The sequence below is a fragment of the Doryrhamphus excisus genome, chromosome 12, assembly GCF_030265055.1.
Source record: "Doryrhamphus excisus isolate RoL2022-K1 chromosome 12, RoL_Dexc_1.0, whole genome shotgun sequence".
Taxonomy (NCBI): Eukaryota; Metazoa; Chordata; class Actinopteri; order Syngnathiformes; family Syngnathidae; genus Doryrhamphus; species Doryrhamphus excisus.
This window is the reverse complement of record NC_080477.1, coordinates 7,797,559-7,818,658: the sequence shown is the minus strand read 5'-3', so window position 1 is coordinate 7,818,658 and position 21,100 is coordinate 7,797,559. Positions and strand designations below refer to the sequence as shown.

The 21,100-nt window shown below is 39.8% G+C and overlaps 2 protein-coding genes across 3 annotated transcripts in view; both read right to left on the bottom strand.

The window, feature by feature from the left end:
- Positions 1-605: 605 nt before the first annotated feature.
- Positions 606-10,578, bottom strand: pros1 (protein S). Its single transcript, XM_058089526.1, has 14 exons — positions 10,327-10,578; positions 9,812-9,969; positions 8,669-8,693; positions 8,494-8,580; positions 8,230-8,352; positions 8,032-8,157; positions 7,210-7,338; positions 6,234-6,474; positions 5,805-5,991; positions 5,134-5,298; positions 4,875-5,043; positions 3,084-3,220; positions 2,759-2,987; positions 606-1,276 (listed from the first exon to the last, which is right to left on the bottom strand). The coding sequence occupies exons 1-14, from the start codon at positions 10,391-10,393 to the stop codon at positions 1,095-1,097; spliced, it is 2,025 nt and encodes a 674-aa protein (XP_057945509.1). The 5' UTR covers positions 10,394-10,578; the 3' UTR covers positions 606-1,094.
- A 1,984-nt stretch (positions 10,579-12,562) lies between these two features.
- Positions 12,563-21,100, bottom strand: part of rasa3 (RAS p21 protein activator 3) — a 44,727-nt gene continuing 36,189 nt past the window's right edge. The window contains exons 15-25 of one of the 2 annotated variants that reach the window (XM_058089016.1): positions 20,461-20,567; positions 20,295-20,372; positions 20,106-20,183; positions 19,180-19,253; positions 18,858-18,917; positions 17,746-17,852; positions 16,751-16,833; positions 16,436-16,644; positions 16,257-16,360; positions 14,760-14,943; positions 12,563-14,639 (exon numbers count right to left, since the gene is read on the bottom strand). In XM_058089016.1, the coding sequence (XP_057944999.1) occupies positions 14,564-14,639; positions 14,760-14,943; positions 16,257-16,360; positions 16,436-16,644; positions 16,751-16,833; positions 17,746-17,852; positions 18,858-18,917; positions 19,180-19,253; positions 20,106-20,183; positions 20,295-20,372; positions 20,461-20,567 (1,160 nt within the window). In that variant the 3' untranslated portion in view covers positions 12,563-14,563. The remainder of the gene's footprint in view (positions 14,640-14,759; positions 14,944-16,256; positions 16,361-16,435; positions 16,645-16,750; positions 16,834-17,745; positions 17,853-18,857; positions 18,918-19,179; positions 19,254-20,105; positions 20,184-20,294; positions 20,373-20,460; positions 20,568-21,100) is intronic. The other variant, XM_058089018.1, reaches the window with a different exon arrangement.

The window sequence follows — 21,100 nt, the reverse complement described above, 5'->3', positions numbered from 1 at the left end:
TTGATGTAGCTTTGCTTGCATGTTTGTGTCATCTGCCCTCCTCATCTTCAAGGCTGTACGATTATGTATCCATGTATATACTACTTTATGTGCTAGTCCACTTTGTTTCCTTTTAAGCCATTTAAAGGCATTTAAGCTTGTTTATGTTACATAGGAAAATAGATTCGATTCCTGGTCACTTTCTTTCAGTTTTGATTTCCTGGTATCTTGGGAGGTATACAGTGTTCTAAAAACAACCTGCAATGGGGGAAATCTGTGAAGTAGTCACCTTTATTTTTTATTTTTTGCAATTATTTTATGTATTTTAAGGCTGTAAAATCATTTAGTAAATTATATCGGTATCATTTTTATATAAAGACTATATTTGTTTTGTTTTGTATTGGACAGATACCCAAATTTACAGTATCGCCTTACTGTAGAAAAAGTTTGGTCAATCCCTGCATTTAAAACACTTTAAAAGCCCTCACAAAATACACTGTTATGATTATGACTCTTTGACAATTGGCTGGGAGAAATCACACAATAATACTGCTTCATTGTGAAGTGTGCACGTGATTTATTGTAATCCGGTTCGACTGTAAAAACATCATTATGCATCATCTTCATTTTGTATTTTTTATTTTCAAGTAATTTCTTTGTACAAGAAAAATGACATCATGATCCACTGATAGAGGACAGACTCAGGTGGTCTGCAGGGAGCATATGTGACCCAAAAACAACCATCTCTTGCTCAACACATGGTATGCGTGCTAATACGCTCTGCTGTTTTCCAACATTTCTTGGAATTTCTCGGTAGCAACAAAGCGCTATAACTACGTCATCCAACTTCCAGCAAACGAGCTGTCGTCGTACTTCACTACAAGTAATCAGAACAAGGAACTATACATTGTATGAAAGGAAAATACTTATAAGATATACTGTAAGAAAGGCATATGTGGCAAAAAATAAACCAACTACAACCTTTTAACGCTATCTCTTCTTCATGTTCTTTCCCTCATCCTCCTTCAAATCCTGTGTCCTATATTTCAAATACCCCACAGGGAATGAGGACACTGCTGCCTACTGCGAGTGGTGGGGGTAGTGGTTAATCAAGGTCACTCTCCATGCGGGTGAGGAGCATCAGTCTCTGGGGGTGAAGGAGGAGGACAGGAATGGGACTTGATACTGTTGTGTTTGCTCAGGGCCTCGTCGAAGTCCAACATCTGGCCGTTGACAGAGACGCTCATGCAGCCGTGATAATAGGCTGTCACTGGGGTCGCAGCTAACGGGACGTCATCTGGGAGCAAGACAGATGTGAAATTTTACCAAAAGACATATATGTACAGACATTAAGTCTAAACTTCTAGATGCCACTCCTAATGCTTTATTTTTCAACAGAATATTGTTTCACTATAGCTCTCTAAATATACTAAGAGTCCCTCTATCCCATATTGCTAATTAATTAATATCACTACGTTTACATGCAGTCAATATTTCGGTTAAGGTCAATATTCTGGTTTCTGAAACATTGGGAATAACCGGTTTACATGCCTGAGCAAATAAGGTTAATACTGTATACATGGTAATTGTAAACGATCGGGATATCACAAATGACACAAACGCAAAACGCATCATTTGCGCTTCTTCATGACAAAGGACTTAAAAATTGTTCTGTCTTTCACCACATTAATGAGATTGTTAGATTCCTCCTCGCTCCAAAAATGTGCAGTTTTGTGTGTTTTCAATATTCCTTTCCATCGGGATATCCGGATAGGCGTATACATGACCCAATATTCAGATTAGAAAAGGAGTCACCCAGGGGTAATATTTGGGATTTAAAAAACCAAATATGAGTATATTCAGGTTTTTCAAAAGGGTTATTGGTGTTTACATGGCCGTGCACAACCACATTATTGCTAACATTCCGGTTATGATAGGGTTATTTGACTGCATGTAAACGTAGCCTATGATAACAGAACTCCTCCAGGGACGAAATAAAATGTTACAGCTCTCAGGAAGGGGATACCTGGAAGCAGGCAATAACTGGAGATCTTATTTCCAAAATTTTAAAAAGTCACCACATGATTATTTATGTAGGATATTGTGCAACGTAGCAGCAACAGAACCAGTGGTGTAATACTAGTTTGGAGTACACTGCTAAGCCAGTACCTTAATCACGTTTTGTGTACATGTTTGAAGCTTTGTAATGAAAATATAATTCCAATCATGTATGGACAAAATGTTTGGGTCACAGCAGTTTATGAATGTAAAGTCATCATTGGAAAGTCATCAGTGTATCTTTTACTATGTCAAGTGCACTAAATATCTGTGATGGCCAATATGTTATGGTATTGGCAATCACATATGGTGACCACAATGGACAAACACTACAGACAACTCATCTTCTTCTATCATTTCAATGACATCAGATCTGTGGTGTAGATTCTAGTAACTGCAGTTTGCGTAGCAGATAGACTAACGAGACCACAAAGAAAAACAGACCATTTCTTCCTGGAATCAATCAGGACTGCCATAATGCCACTTGGCAATTCTTAGGGGAAAAGGTTTCCTGTAACTACTTGAAATTTGCTTTGAAGAACTTTTTGGAAGAACTCTCAACAACAGCTGTTCTATAAATGGATAACTCTTGCTTGGTAGGCATACTGGAATGATTAGAGCTCCGGAGGGAAATTGTCCACTGTATGGTTAGCATATGTCTCTGAATAAATGAAAAAAATCAGCAACAATTCTACTTTAATTTCTATTGTTTTTAACTGACCTGGTATCCCACCAATGTAGGTACTGATGGGGCTTTGCATTTTGGTGTTAAGGTCCTGCAGTGCCTCCTGCAGGGCATCTGGCAGTATGTACTTAACAGTGGAGGAGTTTGCTGAGAGTTGCATTGCTGTTGGAGTTACACTCAGCAGCACTGTTAAGTGGTCAGGGTAGCATAACATCAGTGAGTCCAGCGTTACCACGGAAACCCCATCCAGGAAAACTTGCAGGTTCTGCATCAGACGAGAACATTGCAAAGTTTAAGCATGTTTACAGAATTTATTCTAAACTGTGATTTATTATCACAAAGGTATATGGATTGAACATACAGCATCCTCTTGTCCTTGTGTTAACACAGCCACCGACAGTGGGACTGTGTTGTTGGAAACCAGAGCAAAGATGACACCAGTGCTGCTGGAAGGACGTATATTCAGCCTTAAATCCACCTTCCAGCTACCAGAGTCACCTACACACAGCATATACAGAATTAACTTTCAATACCTTGAAAATAATTGAGAAATACAGCCATCCCTTGCCACACTCTTATTAATCAACAAATTATAAACAAACATAATAATTAACAAATCATGCTGTTTCGTGGTTGAATACAGCCTATTATGAGTCAAAACAAATGTTGCCCTTTTTGTCTAAAGCTTAAGCTTTGTGTACATAAAATGTCTAAATGAACTAAAATATAAGTATAGCAATCCAATTATTTTTTTTTATATCTGACTTAATAAATTCAATATTTCCATTGTTAAAGCATAGAACATGTTTACAACCTTATTCATATGTTTTTTAACATTACTGGAACCCTCTAGACCAGGGGTCTCAAACACGCGGCCCGCGGGCCAAATGTGGCCCGCAGGACACTAGTTTGAGGCCCCCGCCTTGATATGAAAGTTTAATGTTAGTGCGGCCCACGCAAGTTTGATATGGATGCTGTATGGTATCATGTACCCAGAAAAAAATTATTACGTTTGATTAATGTTCATGTTAAAGGTTAAATAACTTAATAGTTATCCTCCCTATCCGTGTGGAAGTGGTAAGTTTTTGGTTTGGCTATTTAAGTTTAAAGGAAATAACTTGAAGGCTACCGTTTAGGTCGCTAGCTCTCTAGTTTGCGAGTTAGCATGTGTCTCAAGACCCTGCAGTTGCGCAATATGTTGTAAATAAAAAAAGTATAAATGTGACTATAGTCGTGTTTTGTCATGTCTACAGGGCTCTAATAATGCTTTGTTAATTTTAATCTGAAAAAAATAATTTGTCTACCCACCAACTATATGTGGTTTCTTGAGTTTTTATCATTTGCCGTTTTATTATTATTATTATTATATTTATTTATTACTGATTGATTGATTTTCTTTATTCAAAAGAAGCACTGGCATTTTGGCACAATACATAATATATTAGAATTTCGACCACTATAGTGTAGGCGTTGCTGCTATTTACATACCTTCTTGTCTTCATTCATGGTGAGCTACAGTGAATGTGTACTTTTGTACTTTTGCTGCCCAGGATCTCGCCTTGTTTAAGAGACGGGCTATCAACCTGTTGGTCGTCTTGTGATACCCGGTGCGTGTTTCTACAATCGATTAACCTTAGGATTTATGGTTGATTGTTATCGATCCTGGGGGATTCTACTGGAGAAACTGTATTTCTTGCTAGTCAAATTGGATATCCGCTTGCAACCCTAATATGGTATGCTGGAGCCTATTACAGTTGACAGTATTTTTCTGATCTTTATAATGTAGCATCGCTGGGAGTACTTCTTTTTCCCAGAGTACTAAAAATGGATGGAAAGCATATGGTGAGAGCTCACATTGTAGTTGGTCAATATTCTGCATTATACGTTGGTAATGTATTGTCTGTTTTTATCCACATATTGTGTTGCTGTGTGTGTGTGTGTGTAGTATGGAATTGTGTGTGATGTGTTGACGCTCCGCGATGAGCTAATATGGTACATCTGACAGGTACACTACACTTGAGTACTATCTAGTGGTTAAAATGTGACATGCCGCAATGACAAATGGTAAAGAACAAATGTTTTGCAATGTGGTAAAAGGCACATTTCTCTCTCACTCTGGGGGTGGGGAGCTGATCAAATCTGACTTACTCACTGTAGTCAATATTGAAGTGTGCCAGTCCTTCCCCAGTGAAGAAAGATCCTGGTTCCACATACACATAACACTGTTTACTCTTCTTCTCCAGGATGACCTCTTTCACTCCAGATACTCCCTGGTTCATTATGTTCCAGCCCCGGATGCAGCCATCAAGTCTGGGGTTGATCTAATGGACGGACAGATGGTGAGTAGCTTATTCATTTTAGATTCCTATCATTTTCGGAAATGTTATTCTGAAACAGAGCAGTCAGCTTACAGGTTTGATGACACTGTTGATGCGATTGGGCAAACCAGCGATGAAAACTTTGGTGTCCAGTTTGCCATTAACAGGAGTTAAGAGACTCTCTGGACTGTTGATGCTCATTACAGCTTCTTTGCTTATCTTCACACTGATGCTGTTCTCCAGTTCATCCACAGAGATCTACATGTCATAGATGACACTGTTACCATCTTATTAATATCACTTCCATCACAGAGGAAATTTCATAATCTACAACAGACAGGGCTATTCAACTACATCAGGGGTGTCCGAAGTACGGACCGAACCAGCGGCACATTGTTGATATTAAATTGAACAACAAAATGGGCAAAATACAGCAAAAACCCACAAAAAAGTTGAAAAGTTGACACTAATAACACTCAGTGCCTCCTGGCACTCCACTGTTATTGATCACACTCCCACGGCTCCTACGGCTTGTACTCAGACACGCCCATATAAAGAAGTCGGGCTCACTGTGATGTCACAGTGATGTTAGAAAAAAAAATCAGAAACCAAGCGTTTAGAGCCATCACAAGCATCTCTCACACCTAACTTCCAAATGCACTAAAGAATACAACATTCTAACTACATTTATAGGTCAGAAAAGTGGAAAAAGCATAATAGATCCTCTTTAATGATATTTGATATTACATTACAAATCTTCTCACCACATGCCACTGTCCATCGTTGATAGCTTTGCCTCCACTGGTCACCTTGAAAGTGTGTGGATTTTTATATTGGACCTCAATTTGGCCATCTCGTATCCCCAGCATGAACCATGAGTCCCGAGAGGACTCAGCATAGAGAATAACTCCCTCTGGGTCATATGTGCGGAAGTCAAACTCAGCTGTAAACCTAGCAGTCAGAAACACAGAAACAGCAGAAAGAGTGTGCACTGTAAAAAAAACAACATCTCTTCACTTCCAATTGCATAAAATCATTGCATGTGTTGTTTTAACAATGCTTTTCGGACCATATGCAGTGTAATTATGTATATGTCCCTGACGATCTGATAATCCTGTTCAAGTTGAAGTTATTGCTATTAATGTAGCATCATTCCCACCCCATGTCGAGTGACTGAGGGTTATTGTACTCACTTTGTGCTCTCTGGCAGACGGAAGAGAAGATATATGACAGGGAGTCCTGCAAACTGCTCCCCCAGGTACAACATCTCAGCATATTTGGAGTCATACAGTTCCACACAGACCGGGATCTTTTCACAGCTGTGCTCATCGTCCGCCAAGTGAAGACCTTCACGGCCATCGCAGTGGCACTTGTAGCTGCCCACGTTGTTAATACAAGTGCCACCGCACATGCTTGACTGGCATTCATCCACATCTGCAATAATGTATTTTAGACCCTGTATCATTATTTTCTACATCTGGTATATTGTAAACTTAAACTAGAATTGCTCATATTGATGACATAACAAGCTTCAGATTAATCGACTAAAAAAATTATCATGATTGTATTTTTGCGTATATTTATTGTTTTACTGAAGCATTTAATTTTTTTTTATTGTTTAACATTATATTAACCTGATGTTTGTGTACTTAATCAAATATTCTATTTCTGAATAAAGAGACGGAAATTTAAAATGTGATTAAAAAAATCAGATTCATCGATTAATCTAAAAAAAAATAATTGACCAATTAATTGGTTATATGTACTATGGGAAGTACATGCTGACTTTCCTTCTCCAGGAAAAGCTCTGATACTTTGTTGTAAAACTATGATTAGCTCCTGGTGAGTTTAGGGATATATTCCAGTCAAATATGTTCATTCTTTCAACAAAGTACAAAAATATCTTTGATATTTGTTTTGTTCCTCTTCAGTTGTCATTTGTTTTTTTCCCATCATAACAGGTTGTGGTCACCTGAATCATTCATTTTTTTTCCATATCATTCATGGCATACAGACTACAACTATGGATTGAGTAAATTTTAAATATTTTACTAAAGTATGCTTCTGTTTTGTCATTGTGCAGTACCGATTTTTTCCAGAAAAAAATGACTTAAGTCATATAACATAAGGCTGTAATAATGTCGATAGTAATGGCATATGGATACTCACCATTGCAGGTTTTGGAAGTGAAGTTGTACTTGAACCCTGGTGGACACACACACTCAAACATGCCCGGTGTGTTGACACATTTAGCCGGCTTTTCACAAATACTAGGGTACATCAGGCACTCGTTGACATCTGAAAAGAGTTCATAGAGAGAGGTCTTTAAATATTATTTGTAAATATTTTTTTTCACAGATGCAAACTCTTTGGCATTCATGAGGAGTTGAATGTATCTTTTGCCATAAAAACTAACTTATATCACATACTGTAACTAATCGACTATCGACTAACAGATATTTTACTTGTAAATGTTTTAAGTAGTATTTGATGAATGCATGCCTCACAACCCCTGATAATAAATGGATGGTAAAGTCTTAACAAACCAAAAGGTCAACTAAATAAACAGGATAGAGTGAACTACTTGCAAATCTGTGGCGTTCAAAGACGTGGGAAGTGTTCCCCATTGGGTCAGTGCATGTTTAGAGAGACTTTGCACTGCACACACGCTCAAGATAAACAGACACAAATCAGAACCTGTGACGCCTCGGTGGGTGGGGAGGGGGGTCATCAAATTTGGTTATATGCAGGGTCACTTCAAGTCAATGATAGGTGGTTTTCCATATACTGTACTGCATATATACTGTACACTGAGTACATTATCAAATGAAATATTAAACGTTTGCTCAGCTAAAGAAGCCCACGCACCCACTTCCCCAACAGGAAGTTATCCAATATGCCTTGTGGGTTGTTTTGCATGTGTATTAGTGTGTAATAGGCTTGAGCAATATTTTTATATACCGGTATAGAATCTTCCAAGTCATGCCTTACCCATACAGTTGATATTGTCAATGAGGAAGTAGCCATCTTCACACATGCAGTGGAAGCTTCCAGGAATATTGTGACATTTTTGGTTACATCCTGCAGGAAGCTCCGGATCTGAACACTCATCGACGTCTGCACAGTTGACAAATCATTTTAAGATGTGATTCCCTTTTAATGACACTTTATATGACCTAACCAGTTTACCATGATTACAGCTTTGCCCCCTCCAGCCAGGCTTGCAGACACATGTGTAAGAGGCTTGGCCATCCACACAGCGCTCGGAACCTTCCTTGTAGCATGGGTTCGGTGTGCACTGATTGCTGATTTCTGCATGACGTTGAGATTTGGATGCAATAATGGCTGATCACACATATTTTAAAATTTTCCTAACTTACCAATAAGGATGTCCTGATCCGATCTTCAAAAAATCCTTATTTACAAACTAAACATCCCAAAAGTAGGACTTACCCTTCACACATGTGCGAAGATCAGATGGAATTGCAGAATCAGAGGTTGTCTGTTTTTTGATGCCCACACGGTGGGATCCCAGACACACTTAAACAGGCAGATAGAATGTTAACACAAAGGGTTAACTGACTTAACAGTCAACTGTATTTCAACATACAAGCAGTCTGAAACTTACCAATATACTTTGGGTAAAAGTACTCCTGCAAAAGATTAGATTTAGAAGTTGCAGTTTAAAATGTTTATTTTTTGGACTAATGTATACAGCACTCAAAATAGACAAGTCTCATAAGTAGGTGTTTTCATGCTTTATGAATATTTCCTAGCATCTTATCCTATCTTAAACCAGGGGTCTCAAACACGCGGGGCCCCCGCCTTGATATGAAAGTTTAATGTTAGTGCGGCCCGCGCAAGTTTGGTATGGATGCTGTATGGTATCATGTACCCAGAAAAAAATTATTCCGTTTCATTAATGTTCATGTTAAAGGTTAAATAACTGTTAATAGTTATCCTCCCCATCCGTGTGGAAGTGGTAAGTTTTTGGCTATTTAAGTTTAAAGGAAATAATTTGAAGGCTACCGTTTAGGTCGCCAGCTCTCTAGTTTGCGAGTTAGCATGTGTCTACAGGGCTTTAATAATGCTTTGTTCATTTTAATCTGAAAAAAATAATTTGTCTACCCACCAACTATATGTGGTTTCTTAAGTTTTTATTATTTGCCGTTTTATTATTATTATTATATTTATTTATTTATTACTGATTGATTTTCTTTATTCTTGATTTGTTTATTTATTTTTCATCTTATTTTGTGTAGAATAATAAAAAGTAAGATATTTGAGAACAGTGGAATGTTTTATCAGAGTTTTTCTTATAGAAAATTCGAACCAAGGCGAAGTTTTTGAATTTTTTTTGTTTTTAATAAATTTGTTTTTTTTTTTGAAAACCTGATGCGGCCCAGTCTCACCCAGACCCGAGCTCCAGTGGCCCCCAAGTAAATTGAGTTTGAGACCCCTGCTTTAAGGTGTACTTACTAACACAATAATGGCTGTGTTGACCTATTGTCAGACAACAGTCAATCTGTACTGCCATACAAGCTGTACACTGACTACTCTCAGTTACATCCAAGGTTAATTTGTGTAGTATCGTTCCTTGAAGATATAATAAAATGCTTGCTGAAATGTGAAGGGTGTACAGTACTCTTTTTTGTGAGACATTGTAAATTAAAGACCTGAACCATGGCCGTGACTTTGCACCCACTACCCTACCCACTGCAGGTGCTCTTCTTCCTCTCAGTCAGGCAAGGTCAAAGGTCAGCCTTCTTACCGTCTCAGGCTGGTTCTCAAAGATCTCTCTGGCCTCCTCCTTGTTGCACAGCTCCTCGATGCACTCCCTTTCCAGGTTGCCCTCTTTGTGCTCCTCAAAAAGAGAGTTAGCCCTCTTGTGCCTGCGCAGGAAGTGTGAGGCCGTGCTATGGCTCAGGACTGGAATACACACACATGTCAACAAATATGTTGTTAATGTCAGTTTTGTACATTAATATGAAGTGGAAATATGTGAGGTTCTTAGAAGAATGCAGCTTGATATCGCAATAACATATGACTAATCCAAGCAGGAATGTATCTCCTGACAGATGATGGAGCCTGCATGGGTAAAGTGGCCAAGCCAATGACCTGGATTGCGAAATTGGGATTTCCAAGAAATGACCTTTTTGTTATTGTAAGCAGCTTATTAACGTTAAAAACAATATTGTGTTCACTGTTTGACGTTAGCAGTGACAAAAAGTTATAAAAGCCCTCGCAAAAAAAAAAGTTACTGAGTGTAAAAGTGTGCTAACTTACATTTCGTAGCATCGGCGAACGTCAGCAGAAAAACCAAAGAAGCTGAGACAAGGTTCTGTCTCCACATAGTCGAGCCGTTTAGTCCTGCTAGGCCCCGATGAAGAAACCTGATTATTTGTCGCCGAAACGCTGCGGTCGGGCTGGGGTTGAAAGAGAGGTGGGCGCAAGGGTGGGTGTGTGTGTGTGTTTGTGTGCTAGCTTGTGTGGGTGGAACTCATGCAGAAAACAGCATTAGCCAACACAATACACGTTGAGAGGCCCATTGCTCCTCTATGTGATCAACAGAAAAGCCCCCATTGGAACACATGATTCAACTCTAATGTGAATGAGCGAGGGATCGAGTCTAATATCGATCATATCGATACCAAAGGTTGTATCTGTATCGGATGAGATCAACATTTTAATATGTTAATTTATTGATATAGGCGGCACGGCGGTCAAGTGGTTAGACCTCACAGCTAAGAGACCAGAGTTCAATTCCACCCTCAGCCATCATCAAAACATGCTAGGCTAATTGGCGACTCCAAATTGTCCATAGGTATGAATGTGAGTGTGAATGGTTGTTTGTCTATATGTGCCCTGTGATTGGCTGGCCACCAGTCCAGGGTGTACCCCGCCTCTCGCCCAAAGACAGCTGGGATAGGCTCCAGCACCCCCCGCGACCCTCGTGAGGAAAAAGCGGTATAAAATGAATGAATGAATATATTGATGTATTTACATATTGTCAGATTGTTTACAAACTCGGAATAAGTTTTATACAGTTGTCCCTCACTACACGGCAGTTCGAATATCGCACCCTCAGTTTATACCGGCTTTCAAAAATTCATTAATTTAATAATTATAGTTTTACTACAGCTTATTTGTCATTTAATGGTGTGCCGGTGACCCCAAGATGTGGAGATGGGAATCCAGTACAGGTGCACTGATTGTCTGTGTAGCATTATAGAGTGTGCATACAGGGAGCAGGGTGCAGGCTTACAAAGTCTGGGGTTGCTAATAGTTATTTCCCAATTTAACAATCAGTGGGTCTACTTGAGTTTTTTATACATTTGTAGTCCTGCAAAAAACTTAACCGATGTTGTAGAAAACTTAACGCTAAAATGCTTGAAACGTCTTGAAGTAACCTCTCCTTCTTGAGAAACTTGGGACTTTCAAGTCTCTACTTCCGGATTTGATTCGGGATCTAACATAAATGGGTGTATGTTATAAACGGACCTTTTAAAAAGATTAATTGTGGTAATTATTATTATTATTGGTAGTAGTAGTAGTAGTATTTATGTATTATTATTACAGGAAGCACAAAATTCAAAGAAATACAGCTGGAATAGGTACAGATTCTGGAAGATCTTGAAAGCTTTATGTGCTGGTTATTATGTGTAGCCACTCCATAGGAGCCCACAACTCAATGCAAACGCGGAAAATTAGCATAATTGGTCCCCTTTGACAACCATGCACAAAATAAACATTGATAAAAGAAAGATTTTAAAAAATCACACATATTTGCACCAGGTGTGCTAGAGCAGGAAAGTAAAAGTGGAAGTACATGAAAACCAGAACTGAGGAATACAATGGAAAAAACAAACAAAGGTATGACAGTACCCCCCCAAAAAATTGCTACCAAAAATGTATTTGTTTTTTTTTTCAACCCAAATGCCCAACCCCAAAGACATACTTTTTAATTATAATTATAATTCTTCTGAGCTATTTTTCTTGCTTTTTCTTGCACTAATCCAAATACTATTGAATGTGAATATTATTTGTCAAAAATCTGATTTGTATTAATGTCAAGTATTCGTTAGGGTTGAATACTTTTTGCGACAACTATATACAGTGTGAATGCTAAAACACAACAGTTCACATAATACATTAATGTATTATTGCATACTAAAAATGTTATGTGCTGATCCGACATCATAAAAACACGTTTTTATGCAACATGTTTAAAAAAATGCAATAGCACACGGTTTAAGTCGTTTTAAGAGGGTACTTCATCTGTAACTAATGTTAATTATAGCACAGATGACCTTCACAAAAGGTCAAGAATTCTGAAACTCTTGAAACTCTTACTTGAAAAGCTTATTATGATAGTATGAAATGTGTCTGCTTACATTACACTTTTTGCTATTTTCTTTATTTTTACAAATATTTCAATCTTCTTTTTGTACTTGTTTTCCACAATATTATTATTATTATCATTATATATAATAAATATGAAATAAATGACACAGACACTACATGTGCATTAATAGTTTCATTTCATTATTAAGGGGTAAAACACATCAACATTTCACCATTCATTCCACATATTCGTATATACAGTATACACATTCCGTAGGCTTATTTTAATACTTGTACAAAATACACTGTTCTCCCTTTGATGTGTGATGCATACCATCGCAAACGTTCATCTGATGTCTGTTAGAAATGTGTAATTTTTCCCGGGATGTCAATATTATTGCATGGCGAAATAACATTATTGCATAAGTCCTCCCTTTTTTTAAGGTGGATTGGAGTTGCCGTTACTTTCTCGCTGATGTTTTTTCGAGAAGGTAAACACAAGTTAATACAAATAACGTGAGTGAAAAGGCTTGGTTGTGTGCGGTTTGAACTGCAATGCAGCAAACCTGAGGATAGTTACACAAGTGGCATGGCTGGGGAGAATTAATTAGGTTCCATGATGAGGAGCTGTGAGGGAATAGGAGATATTTCTACCGTTTATAGCATCATTACAGGCATGTTGTTTTTTTAATATATATATATATTTTACAACTGGCACTGTGCCTTCATCTCACCTGTAACACTGAGTTAATTCAGTTGGCATGTCAGTCACACACACACACACACACACACACACACACACACACACACACACACACACACACACACACACACACACATTAAAATACACTTCAGTCATTCAACTCAAATGTACAACAAATGCCTGTATGACAAATAGTCAAATTCATACAACAACATAAATGATTGAAGTGTTTAAAACATCACTGTTTATGATATATATTCAAAAAAAACATATTTTTTTTCTTTAGTATTTTCATAAAGAGGATTATATAAAAGTAATGACTGGCACTGACCACCACTGAAGGTACACAACCAGGGTTTACATTTGGAGATATGAAATATGTAAGTGGTGTAAAGTCACAAAAAGTGACTGGAAGCTACACATGCACTGGTTTGGCAATAAAAAAATCAATAGTGATGATTTAGGAGGCGCGAAAAAAGGGTTGCCTTTGGGAAAAAAAACACACAGACGTGTTAGTAAAATTCAAATCCAGTACCTTCAATGGAATCTGAGATGCAGATGACAGGCAGCATGTCAGAGGACTGTATAAAATCTAATTGACACTATAAGCTAAAACACAAATTAACCACTAACAGTATCACCCATTTCGCAATAATGACTTGAGAAGGTCAAAACATGAGTTGGTGGGTTAAGACTTAAAAATAGCATTTTTAGGGAGAGATGGGTCAAGTGTTGAGTTTGCAGTTTTAGAGCAGCTCCATCCTGATACCCAGGACCTCCAACAATGAAGTCAGTGGCTAACTTAAAATAACCATCCAGGTCATTTGAATTCATTTCAGACCAGGGCACCACATCAAAGCATGCTAACCAAATAAAATCTCAGCATCTGTTAGCACGTTCATGATAAACGATGGCAGCAGGCGCCAGCGGGGTGTGATCGCTCTCACACATCCAGCACACTAGTCTGCACTTGGTCCCAACAATCCCTTCTTGTGAGGTCCTCCACCTTAAGAACAAGATTTACCACTTGCTCCTTTGTAAGGTTTTGGTCTGCGAGACATGGAATACAAAGAAATAGTATAACAATCGTTACCAAAAATACAAATCAAAAGCGATAAAATACACTTCTTGAAAATATCCTGCGAGGCTTATTATGTCCGTTGATTTGGAGGCAATTAAAGTGCACGTCGTTCACTGTCAAAAATCGTCCAGTGAAAAAAAAAAAGTTTCTCTTGTCGTCACATCACGGAAAGAATGAGCGGTTACTTCTTCCTGCACTTATGTTCCTCCTCCTGCATAACTGATCTGCAATCTGTTTCTCTCCATATATGTGGCAAAATGCTTCTTGAACATGCCGTCGACGTGGACCCATCAGGAAATGTATACCGCTGCAAGTGGAAGTCATATCAGTGCACGTGGACACTGATGTACGCTTATGAGCATCACAGAAACAGTCAAGGACAAAAGGGTCATTGGTCAGATGGAGTAGGTGGAGCTCTCAGACTGCTGGCGGATGTAGCATTGAAAACTCTTGTCCCCTATTGGATGTTCTCTAAGGAAACACCAAGAAGCAATAGTTAGATGTCAAAAACTCTCCATCCATCACTCAATATACATTACTCACTGATCTACTCCACATAATAATAATAATAATAATAATGAAAGCACGTACTGGCTTCCTATCTTGGTCTTCTTGAACTTGTCTCGTTTGTACTTTGTGTGCTGCTGCTCCAACGTCTGAACAGCCGACACGATCATCTTCAGGGTTTTATAGGTCTCCTGGGGGTCATCGATGACAAAGCTAGAGTACTCCTCTTGCTCGGGGCCATCGTACACCGACTTACTGCCACAGGCCTCTATAAACCGAAGATAGGACATTGTAGGGTAAATATTAATAATAATAATAATACATTTTATTTGTATAGCGCTTTTCAAAATACTCAAAGACACTTTACAGAAGAATGGAGTTGAATAAAGCAAGTAAACAGAATAGAAGACACGCCAAAATACAACATTGATTGGTTAATACACAGTTAAAAAGTCAAAGAGTTCCAGAGGGTGGGGGCAGCGATGGAGAAGGCTCTGTCACCCCAGGTTTGGAGCTTGGTCTTACAGGGGAGTGCCAGGTGGGTAGAGTCCGAGTAGCGAAGGGGACGCGGGGGATTGTGTGGATATGGGGGGGTCAGATCGTGGAGGGCTTTGTAGGTGATGAGAAGAACTTTGAAGTGAATGCGTTGGGGAACCAGAAGCCAGTGGAGATTTGGAGGACAGGGGTAATGTGTTGACGGGAGCGGGTGGAGGTGAGGAGGCGGGCAGCGGAGTTCTGAATACATTGTAGTTTGTTGATGGTTTTGGACGGTGTTCCGTAGAAAATACTGTTGCAGTAGTCCATTCTGGTTGGGATGAATGCATGGATCAGGCTATGTTCTTAAGCTGGAAGAATGCAGTCCGGGTTAACTGTTTGTGTGTTGTGATGTTTTTGCGACCGATGATGATGATAATATCTGTTTTGTCACTATTAAGTTTAAGAAAATTTTGTTCCATCCAAGTTTTGATATCAGCTAAGCAGTTGGTGAGGGTGGAGTAGATGTTGGAGTTGATGGAGGTGGTAGAAATGTATAGTTGAATATCATCGGCGTAGCTGTGGAAACTGAGGTCATGTCGACGGTGTAGAAGGATGTAGAGGATGAATAGAAGAGGACCAAGCACCGAACCTTGGGGAACACCTTGAGGTAAAGGGGCTATGGAGGAGGAGCAGCTATTTATGTTGACGATTGGTGAGGTATGACTGGCGCCAGGACAGAGCAGAATCAGTGATTTTGAGGCGGGACAGGAGGATAGAGTGGCTGATGGTGTCAAAGGTTGCGGTGAGGTCTAGGAGGATGAGGATGGTAAGAAGGCCGGAATCGGAGGCGAGAAGAAGATCATTGGTGATTTTAAGAAGAGCTGTTGTTTGGGACGGAAACCGGACTGGAAGGGTTCAAACATGCTGTTGGAGTTGAGGTGAGTTTGAAGTTGAGCAGCTATGACACGTTCAAGGATTTTGGACAGAAAGGGGAGGTTGAATATGGAACGGAAATTGGAGAGGTTATTGGGATCGAGACCAGACTTTTTGAGTGTGGGGGTGATTGAACACAAACACACATGAAGATGTTTGATGTGCCCTGACCTTGCATCTTGATCATTTTGGTCATGTAGGTGCTGAAGAGAGAATAGATCCTCTCTGTTTCTCTGTCTCCATCGACGTCCAGCTGGATGTTGGCAGGGAGGCCACTAAATAGAAATACATGCAGTAAGATGAGAGAGCAATAACAAAGATAAGGACCACACAAGAAGCTTTCTCCATACCCTGTGCAGGGCGTGCAGCCAGGCGCCGTGTCGGCAGAAAGCTTGCAGCAGAGCCAGTGACCATTGAGGTAGGCTGATGGATGGTAGGTGCTAAGACGCTTGCGGTTGCACTGGCTGACTTTGGTTAAGATGTCGATCCAATCCCGCGCCTCAACACAATTGTTGGCTTGGATGTAGAGCGCCCGCTCTGGCTGGATCACCTGAAACATCTGGAAGGAGACAAAGCGCACGGAATAATGGGAAAAAAAAATGATGAATTGAACATTTTTGTTGGAATATGTAAAATGATGGACTATTTTGTGATATTTAACTTACATTTTTCATCTTGAAAGACTCCTCCTCCAGCCTTTCTACTGCCAGAATGTTCTCTATGGGAATGCTGCACAGAGCCCCCTCTCCTGGAGGTAAAAGGTAAATGCATCAGTAGAGGGAAAATTGTGTTTTGCTTAAACATATCTGCTGTTCATTCATTCATTTACTACTGCTTTTTCCTCATGAGGGTCGCGGGGGTGCTGGAGCCTATCCCAGCTGTCTTGGGGCGAGAGGCGGGGTACACCCCGGACTGGTCGCCAGCCAATCACAGGGCACAAATAGACAAACAACCATTCACACTCACATTCATACCTATGGACAATTTGGAGTCAATTAACCTAGCATGTTTTTGGAATGTGGGAGGAAACCGGAGTACCCGGAGAAAACCCACGCATGCACGGGGAGAACATGCAAACTCCACACAGAGATGGCCGAGGGTAGAATTGAACCCTGGTCTGTGGCTGTGAGGTCTGCGCGTTAACCACTCGACCACCGTGCCGCCCTATCTACTGTTCATTCTGATTTATTGGTGATTGGTAATGGTAATGGTTTTATTTCATTTCAACATGCATCAGATTCCAATTGAGTGCATCCCATAATCAGTTCCCAGTTCCACATGTCCAAAAGGAGTAGGAAGAAGCAAAGCTTATTAAATCCTACCCCTCCATCTGGTACTTTTACAATCAGTAACTTTTACATTTGTTCACTTCCTGCTTTCTATAATACAGTTTAAATTTTTTTTGTTTTTTTTTGTTTTTTTTTAATAATGCACCTTGTACCGAAGTACAAGATGATATGACCATCCAATGACATAATGTGTACCATAGTAAGTGTCAATATAGTGATATATATAGCACATCATGATTAAAAGCAATGAAGATTCAGCCACTGACAGTCAAAAGACGCCTTTTTATCTCCTTTAGGTGGAAGTGAACGTGCAGCTTCTTCCTGCGCTGTACATTCTCATTCACAAGGCCTCAGATGGACATCAACAATACCTTTAGTTTTGTGGTAAGTAAACTCATGGTTGGTGAGGCGAAACCATCTCTTCTTGAAATTCTTCATTCCAAACCGGTTCCTGCCTTGTGCTCTCTTTATCATAAATCTGAAAAAAAAAAAAACAAAAAAAAAACAGAAGACATTCAGCTGGAACCATTCACAGATGTGCTCAAAGCTGAAGGTATTTACAGTGATAAAAATAGAGTGCACCTACAGCACATTAGATACCTTGTCCATATGCTTGAACTACTGTATGTACTCTAGGTATGACACTCATTTGGTCAAAGTGTTGAACGTAAAGGTGTTTGTGAGTTGGAGATACGTATATATTATATAGTGTTGGAACTGCACTGCAGTTGATGCGTTCAGGTCAGAATGAAGTTATAAAAGAGTATCAGATTGTGTGCCTCTGAGGGAAGGCTACACTGTGCCTCCATCTGCCGTCATAACAGAGCGGTGTGGCTTGCAATGGTACACACACTTATTTAATTAAACACACACACCCACCAGTGTGTTTTTTTCTAGCTTTGCCATCAAATGACATATATATATATATATAGGAAAGACAGGAACATGTTGGGGCCGGACTATTTCTGGGAGATGATGCAGCAGGATTCCATGGTTAAACTTGCATCCTTTTCACATTCCTGAGTCTCAAACGTGCGGATTTAACTGGTGCAAAACTGTTTGGAGCTGTGCTGGAAAACCTCATGTGCAGCACAATAAGGTGACAGTGGAGACAAAGGGTACTTGGGGGTCAGGATGTGGGCAGATATATGAGAACCCAGGAATGCGTGTACAGTAACCAAACCCCCGATGCCACGTCTGGCACGGTGCGGAACGAGAAGGGGCTATCGATGTTAACGATGATTGCTGAGTGGAGTAAGCAGGCACCGAGGTTGCCACTTTCCTTAATACACCCTTGCAGTCACCATGTCACAACGGCGTGCTGTGCACGTCGTGGTGTGACACAATGTGTGATTTACTGCCAGAGATATAAAGCAAAGTGCCGGCGGCATCTAAGAGCGGTTGCGGGAGAGGAGGTGGACCACTTGAGGAAGGGTTACAGTGCACACACAAAGGGGTCACAAGAGCAAAGAGAAGCTCTTACCTGCCCTTCGTGCCTTTTGACCCTTTCCCATCAACCCTCTTTATAGTGACTTTTACACTCCTACGCCCGGTAGCAGAAACACAAGAAGGTGGGGATGCTGGTGAGTGAGGCGGGAAACTAACCTTCCCTTTAAAGCCTCATGAGAAGCAACATTAAAGTAACAGTACTCATATCTTTAATATGTTCACTTCAGCTGGACCCCATATGCCAAAGTCTATTATCGGACCTCTTCAGGGAAGTGAAAATAGCAGTAAAATTATATGCAACAAGAAATATCACACAATTCACATGATCACATGACTGCATTATAAAGGTGGCATACCCCTCTTTGAGCATGATTGGTGTCTCAATACTCTTCTGATCCCACTTGCCCGACGTGGAGATGAGGTCCAGAAACTGGAAAGTTGCAGATTTTTGGTTAAAAGTATATACTGAGGTTTTGTTTTTCTTTTTTTCAAAAATAATCTCCTTTTTGTTGGTAATAATTTATAAATATGAGTATGTGATGATACAGGAAAAATATATGTACATGCAATAGAAAGGCCACAATACATTTTTACATGTTTATGTCATTATGCGGCTGCATGGTGGTCATGTGGTTAGCATGCAGACCTCACAGCTAGGGGACCCGGGTTCAATTCCACCCTCGGCTACATCTGTGTGGAGTTTGCATGTTCTCCCTGTGCACGTGTGGGTTTCTCCGGTTTCCTCCCACATTACAAAAACATGCTAAGTTAAGTGGCGACTCCAAATTGGCCATGAATGTGAATTATGAATGTGAGTGTGAATGGTTGTTTGTCTATATGTGCCCTGTGATTGGCTGGCAACCAGCTGGGATAGGCTCCAGCACCTCCGCAACCCTTGTGAGGATAAGCGGTAGAAAATGAATGACTGAATGAATGTCTTTATGCTTCACTTATCATGTCAGCTAGTGAGATTTGACATTGAACGCATCATATTCATGTGTTGAAAAGAAACACCTTTTATAGCCTGCCAGCCTCGAGCACTATTCTGACGACCAGGCTATTTACACTGTATCTGATTCCATTCAGTCCATCAATCATCTTACATTATCATTGATTAGCGGTGAGTACCTATAGAGTTCATCATTCAAAAGGCGTTGAATATGTGTATGAGGCATATTTAAGGTTTCAACCTGGATTGTGTTGTCAAATATCAATAATATACATTTTTATGGCTGTCTCAATTACTCGTAGATCGTAAAGAGAAAAAAAAGTCAAGACTCACATTCTTCACAGCATCTGCATACTTCTGCTCATTGAAGTAGTCGTAAAATGCAGCCATGTAGGACTCTTTGAAATTGGCCTTGAAAAGAAAGAGTCATGAAAGAGGGGGGGGCAGGATTTAGCTGTTCAGAAATATATACGGGTTCGATTACAAGAATGGGAAAATTGAACTCCATTGTGGTGAACTCACAGATTTAGACTTTGCAAGACTTCCCAGGGTCTGGATGGTCTTGGAAATGAGGGTCAGGGTTCTGGAGGTGGCGGGATCCTGCAGACCAAAAATAGATAGATATTGAACAACAAATGACTTCACAGTATACATGTGTTGTATTGAATCAGTAACATAGCCAACTCACTGGATGGTGTGGCCTTAAATGAAAGAGGTTGGGAGATAGGATGGCTGGAGCAAAGAAACGCAGGAAGATGAAACTGCTGACTGCAGTGTATCGTACATCTTGGTCAACTGGGGGAATGACAAAAACATGGATTCATCACACATTACTCATGTTTGAATAACTCAGTATGATGCAGTGTGTGTTTAAATCACATTCAACATGTTTGTTATGTTAAATTAATATCTCTCTGACAGTGAAAATCGGTAAAAATGGTAATTATTAACTTGGTAAAAGTAAAAGGATCTCATTATATTGTGCACTATGATTATTTAGATCAGGGGTCTCAAACATGAGGCCCGCGGGCCAAATGTGGCCCACAGGACACTAAGTTTGAGGCCCCCACCTTGATATGAAAGTTTAATGTTAGTGCGGCCCGCGCAAGTTTGATGTGGATGCTGTATGGTATCATGTACCCAGAAAAAATTATTACGTTTGATTAGTGTTCATGTTAAAGGTTAAATAACTGTTAATAGTTATCCTCCCTATCCGTGTGGAAGTGGTAAGTTTTTGGCTATTTAAGTTTAAAGGAAATAACTTGAAGGCTACCGTTTAGGTCGCTAGCTCTCTAGTTTGCGAGTTAGCATGTGTCTCAAGACCCTGC